This window comes from Vombatus ursinus, unplaced genomic scaffold (genome assembly GCF_900497805.2).
Source record: "Vombatus ursinus unplaced genomic scaffold, bare-nosed wombat genome assembly UNPS02014838.1, whole genome shotgun sequence".
Lineage (NCBI taxonomy): Eukaryota > Metazoa > Chordata > Mammalia > Diprotodontia > Vombatidae > Vombatus > Vombatus ursinus.
In genome coordinates, this window is record NW_020954616.1 from 1,073,792 (window position 1) to 1,079,841 (window position 6,050).

Sequence of the window (6,050 nt, forward strand, 5' to 3'; positions counted from 1 at the left end):
TGGCATTCAGATTAATAAAAGCTGACATTTATATGGCATTTTAAAGTTTGGGAAGTACTTTCAAACTATGCCATCTCTACTTTAGCCAACAACTTCTTCCCTCCACAGATTCCTTTTCTATCTCCCACATTGAAGGTGTGTCTTTCTTCATTAGAATGTAAGCTCCTTGAAGAAAGGGGACCCTCTTGTAGTTGTAACCCCAGCACTTAGCAGAGTGCCTAGCACACAGTAGGCACTTAACAAGCACTTACTGAATGTTTTATTATTCATCATCTTCATTCATTCACTTTACTTTTTTTTTTTTTTGACTAGGTAAAAGAGGCCATTATTTGCCTCATTTCTTACCTAGCCTTAATCACTGAATGGACATTGCCTCAGTCAAACTGAGACCTATTAAAGGCCTTAGCTTAAAAAGGCCATAGTCTCCCACTGCATCTGAGACCATCTCTGGTTATCCTGATCTATATCCTGCCACTGGACCCAGATGGCTCCAGAGGAGAAAATGAGGGGTGACTGCACAGCCTTCTCTCACTTAAATCCAATTCACTTGCAATTCATGATATCACCTTCCTGATGTCATGGTCCTGTTTGAGAACAAAGGACAAACAACATCAATCTGAACACAATACTCCAGATATCTGAACAAGCTAGAGTACAGTGAAACCATCACCCCGCTCCTGGACATTATAATATTTGTAAAGTGTTTAGCACAGTGCCTGGCACATAGTAGGTGCTATATGTTAGCCATATATAAACCTGATCATAGCTAGCATTTATATAGTGCCTGTAATGTGCTAAGTGCTTTACAAATAGTATCTCATTTAATCCTCACAACTCTGTAAGGTAGGGGCTATTGTTATCTCCATTTTTACAGTTAAGGAAATTGAGGCAAACAGGTTAAGTCATTTGTCAGGGTCTTGGTGCTCCAGCACTCATTTCACTATGCCATCTAGCTGCCCCATGATAGGTATGCTATCTGTGTTTTTATCCATGTCATGATGTAAAAAAATCACAGGGCCAAGCACAGATCCCAAAGGCTACTGCTCTGGAGACCTTAAAAATTGATCTCCAACTATTGGCTACTGTTTGGCTACTGTTCAAGCACTTCATAAACTACTCAATTCTACTATGATTTAGCCCACTTTTTTTTTTCATTTTTACGCACAAAAATAGCACAAGATTTCTTTAATCCAGAGACTTGCTAAATAAAGCTAGCTGGTAACAGTAGAAAGAGCATAGATTCAGAACCAGAGGGTCTGGGTTAAAATTCTGTTTCCTACATGTTCTACTTGTGAGACCCTGGCAAGTTACTTCACCTTTGAGCTTCAGTTTCCTTACCTGTAAAATAAAAGGGTTGAGTTTTCAGGGGTTCTTAACCTGGGGTCCATGAATTTTTTTAAAAATGTATTTTTAATAATTATTTCAATATAATCAGTTTCCTTTATAATCCTCTATTTTATTTTGTGCATTTAAAAACATTATTCTGAGAAGGGGTCCACAGGCTTCATCAGTCTGCCAAAGGCGACTGTGATACATAAAAAGGCAAGAACCCCTGAAATAAAAGCCCTTTAGGGTCTAAGTCTAGGATTCTGTGACAGCAGGTAATCCGTTAACTGCAGCATTTCCCCATTTTTCCGGTTTAGTAAACTTGACAAAATGAGGATCAAATGAGATAATATTTGTAAACGCTTTGTAAGCTTTAAAATGCCACTTAAATGCTAGCTGTTATTCGTTACTTATATTAAGTCGGTTCCTGATGACGCCACGCTGGATCTAGGAGATCACAGCTCCTTCCTTGATGTTCAATAACCATCCTTTTTATAATTTAGTCCACAAGTCAAGCTCACTGGCCCCAGGTTTGCAGAGTAAAGTCTCTCTTCCATTTTTTTTTTAAAATCACGACAACATCTACCCTCCTCCAATCCCTTTTTTCACCATCTTTCGAAGTCAGAGGCTCACCAATCTCACTGGGCGGGCGGTTCTAACACGGGCCTACCAGCGCCGGGAATTCAAGCTTCATCTTGCCCTCGCCACGCCCACACGCAGACCACGCCCCTTCTCGCTTCGGAGGGCAAGAGGGAGGGCTTCCCACCTGGCTCCTTTGAAAGAGAACGCGGCTCACCCACAGGACAGGAAGTCCTGTCCTTTCCCTGGAAAGAGGGCCGGGCGCGAGAGGCAGGTGAACCAATCAACAGCGCTAGGCCGGTACCGGAAGTAAGTCCTAGGGGAGGGATTACCTCCCCGGAAGCGGCTCTTGTGGGACCTCTGCCCTGCTGTGCTGTCGTGCGCCAATAACTATGCCCGCGGTGCGAGGCCGGTGCCGAAACGAGCGCAGCTCCAACGGTCTAGTGAGGCGTCGGGGCTGCCGAGGATGAAGGCGAGGCGCTTCGCTGGGTCCTGGGGCGGGCCCGCCGCCGTGTTCGGCCTCGCCCTGGCGGCTCGCGTTGCTCTGGTCTTCTACGGCCTCTACCAGGACCGGACCCTGGTGGTGAAGTTCACGGACATCGACTACCGGGTGTTCACGGACGCGGCGCGCTTGGTGACGGAGGGCCGCTCCCCCTACGAGCGAGCCACGTACCGCTACACGCCGCTGCTGGCCTGGCTCCTCACGCCCAACGTCTGCCTCACCGAGCTCTTCGGCAAGTTTCTCTTCGTCAGCTGCGACCTGCTGGCCGGCTTCCTGATGCTGCGTCTGCTGCTCCTCACCGACCTGAGCCCCCGCCAGGCCTGCGGCTCCTGCGCCTGGTGGCTGCTCAACCCGCTGCCCCTGGTGGTGTCCAGCCGGGGCAACGCCGAGTCGGTCATCGCTGCCCTGGTGCTAAGCGCCTTGTACCTCCTGCAGAGGAGGAGCGTGGGGTGGGCTGCGGTAGTCTACGGCCTGGCGGTGCACATGAAATTGTACCCGGTGACCTACGTCCTCCCCATAGCCCTCTATTTGCAGATTGCGCCCGGCGAGGCGGAGGACAGCTCCAAGAAATGCCTCCAGGCTCGAGTCTGGGGGCTGGCCAGGGGGCTGGGGAATAGGGATGTGCTGCTTTTTGGGGTGGTTGCTGGACTCACGTTTTTTGCCCTGGGCTTAGGATTTTATTACAAATACGGTTGGGAATTTTTGGAGCACACTTATCTCTATCACCTAACCCGACGGGACATCCGACACAATTTTTCCCCTTACTTCTACATGCTTTATCTGACAGCAGAGAGCAAATGGAGTTTTTCACTGGGACTGGCAGCGTTTCTGCCACAATTGTTGTTACTTGTAGTTGTGTCTTTTGCTTATTATAGGGACCTTGCCTTCTGTTGTTTCCTTCACACTGCCATTTTTGTGAGTTTTAATAAGGTCTGCACTTCCCAGTATTTTTTATGGTACCTCTGTTTATTACCGCTTGTGATGCCACAGATAAGGATGTCCTGGAAGAGAGCTGTTCTCCTCCTTGGGCTGTGGTTTATGGGACAGGCTTTATGGCTGGCTCCTGCTTATTTCCTTGAGTTCCGAGGGAAAAACACCTTTTTGCTCATTTGGTTAGCCGGTTTGCTCTTTCTTTTTATTAACTGTTACATACTAGTTCAGATAATTTCTCATTATCAGTTGAGACAGTTGGCCAAGAAAATCAAATCCCAGTAACGGGTAATATCGATGATGGGTTTCTGTGATTTATGCCCATCATATGGGCCACTAAAGTGTCTTTGAAATGTTTTAACTTAAGCTTTGAGCGTTTTTATCACTCCCAAATAGCTCCAGTTTGGGTCACAAAACTCAGTTTAAACCAGAGATCTCAAGTAGAATGGAAGGAGAAACTTGGAGAGATTGTTGCTTTTTGTGAATGCAGTTCCTTTGGAGAGTACTTGTAAAGGAAAGTTACACATTTGAATACAGGATGCCCCCAAAGTCTTAGTGCAGTGTTAAGCTTTAATAGATTAACCCTACACTAAGACTTTTGGGACACCTTGTATTGTAAAGGATGAATGAATGTGTTTTCAGTTGCCAAAGAAATTCTTGGTAGAAAAAATTGGAATCATTTCCTGCAAGATTCATGCCAATTGGAGTATGGCCCAATAGACTAGATTTAATAAGCCCAGTGAGTTTATCATCTTAAATTTTAACCTCCAAGTATTCTCCTTTGTAAAATGGAATTGGCAATCATCAGCCTGATAGAGCTGTGATAACAAGTGCTAAATAAAATACTAGTTGGGTAAAATATTTTTCCTTTTAAATAAAATTGAGTGGGAGTTTGTGGGGCATAGGTGGTGAATAAAACATTTAAATTGTTGATCTGGGACCTTTCTATCTGACTTGAACAGCTAAAGCTTCCTCTACATGTAATCTTTCCTTATTAGAACGTGAGCTCCTTGAGAGCCAGGACTGTTTGTGGTTTTCTTTTTGTGTCTCAGATCTTAGCACAATTGTAAGTGCTTAATGAATGCTTTTTCATTTGTTAATCATGTTATTTCATTGATTGTTTGGCTTGGTTTGTTTTGTCACTGGGTCTTTTCTGCACTTTAACACTAGTGTTTATTGACATGCGATTGATTTTTAATGAACAAAGAAAAATAACTGCATATTTAAATCTGTGGAAAAAAAACTTATATTTTTGTAATACATCTTTATAGATTCAAATATACATTTTTTTTCAGGTTTTTGTATTTGTGTGTGTGTGTGTGTGTGTTTCTGGAGAAGGGATGTGATAAACTCTTTAGGGATGTTTTAGNAAAAAAAACTTATATTTTTGTAATACATCTTTATAGATTAAAATATACATTTTTTTTCAGGTTTTTGTATTTGTGTGTGTGTGTGTGTGTTTCTGGAGAAGGGATGTGATAAACTCTTTAGGGATGTTTTAGGACGATCTTGTAGTACATTTTTAATTCTTTAGTGTTAAAAATACTTTTTCTTCTAAAAGAAAGTTAATCTTTAAAGTATTTCTAGTTTGAATAGTAAAAACAACTGCATAGTTTTAAGTGATCCTTACAAAGATGAGCACAATTCTATTTATAACCTTTTCTTCAGTTTATATGATTAAGATGAATTGACTGACCAGTAGGGGGCCAGCTTCCACAGAGAGTAGAAGGTATTCTCAGAGTCACCCGTTACCTTTTTACTGAGTGCCAACTGACATGAGGTCAATTTAATCTGTTTTGGTAGCTTTTGTCAAACACCTTCATTTCTAAATAGATCCTCCTCTTCTCCATCACCAGCTGACTCGGACAGCATGTACAGGGCTTTTCACCCTAAGAAGGGGGCATCCATGGTTAGTTTATGGATTGATTTTTATGGACATCAGTTCTGATGACCTCCCCCCACCCCCACCTCAGCTCCTTATAGAGATGGTGTTACCTGTGACCATGCCATCCCCACCTCTACCTTCCTGCCCCGGGTTCCACTTTCATGTTCATGAGTTCTGAGATTCCTTAATCTTGGATCATTCCATCTTTACCTCTGCCTTGAGACTTGTAAGCCTATTCTCCACCCTCACTGTGACTTTCAGTCCCTCCATCCCTCAGTACTGGCTTCTGTCTGCTTTGCCCAGCTTGACCCTTTGGTGACGGTCCCACTTTGGGCTGGTCTCCCCTGTCCTGCAGTGATTATACCTTGCCAAACCATCTGCAGCCTTTGATTTGCTTGAAAAATCATGAGCCTGGGGTATCTGGGTGCACTACAGATTTCTGTCATCCAATTTCAATGTAGTCTGATTTTATTCAAGGAAATGAACATGCCTGCCTTCGCCCCTTTCCAGCGAGGGGCCGGCCTTGCTCTTCCCAGATGGTGAGGCGGTCACAGGAGCAGGTGTGCTTGGGGTTCTGGAAGAGGCCTGCAGAGCGAGCAATGATGCCACAGGCTAGCCTACAGGAGACAGAGAATGAGGTTGGTGTGGGCTGTGAAGGGGCCCTTGCCACACCCAAAGGCTCCAGGGAAACACTCCCACGCCCAGAGGGGGAGGGCTTCCTCACCTCTCTCCAGACTTTCCAGTGACCTTGGAGAGACGGTGTCCTCCCTGCCCCAGGTCATCTTCATCCGCATCAATGACCAGGCTTCGGCTGATGATGTCCCACAC

The 6,050-nt window shown here is 44.6% G+C and overlaps 2 protein-coding genes across 2 annotated transcripts in view; one reads left to right on the plus strand and one right to left on the minus strand.

Moving 5' to 3' along the window:
* Window positions 1-2,120, minus strand: part of KCNJ9 (potassium voltage-gated channel subfamily J member 9) — a 76,705-nt gene extending 74,585 nt beyond the window's left edge. Inside the window, exon 1 of the mRNA XM_027840107.1 lies at window positions 1,960-2,120. The gene's annotated coding sequence lies outside the window, so the exon portion shown is untranslated. The remainder of the gene's footprint in view (window positions 1-1,959) is intronic.
* Window positions 2,121-2,356: 236 nt separating this feature from the next.
* On the plus strand, window positions 2,357-4,565 carry PIGM (phosphatidylinositol glycan anchor biosynthesis class M). The gene has a single exon (XM_027840082.1). The coding sequence runs from the start codon at window positions 2,372-2,374 to the stop codon at window positions 3,620-3,622; it is 1,251 nt and encodes a 416-aa protein (XP_027695883.1). The 5' UTR covers window positions 2,357-2,371; the 3' UTR covers window positions 3,623-4,565.
* Window positions 4,566-6,050: the final 1,485 nt, after the last annotated feature.

What these genes read in the sequence shown, in the direction of transcription:
- PIGM (XM_027840082.1), top strand. Translation starts at nt 2,372, where the DNA reads ATGAAGGCGAGGCGCTTCGCTGGGTCCTGGGGCGGGCCCGCCGCCGTG.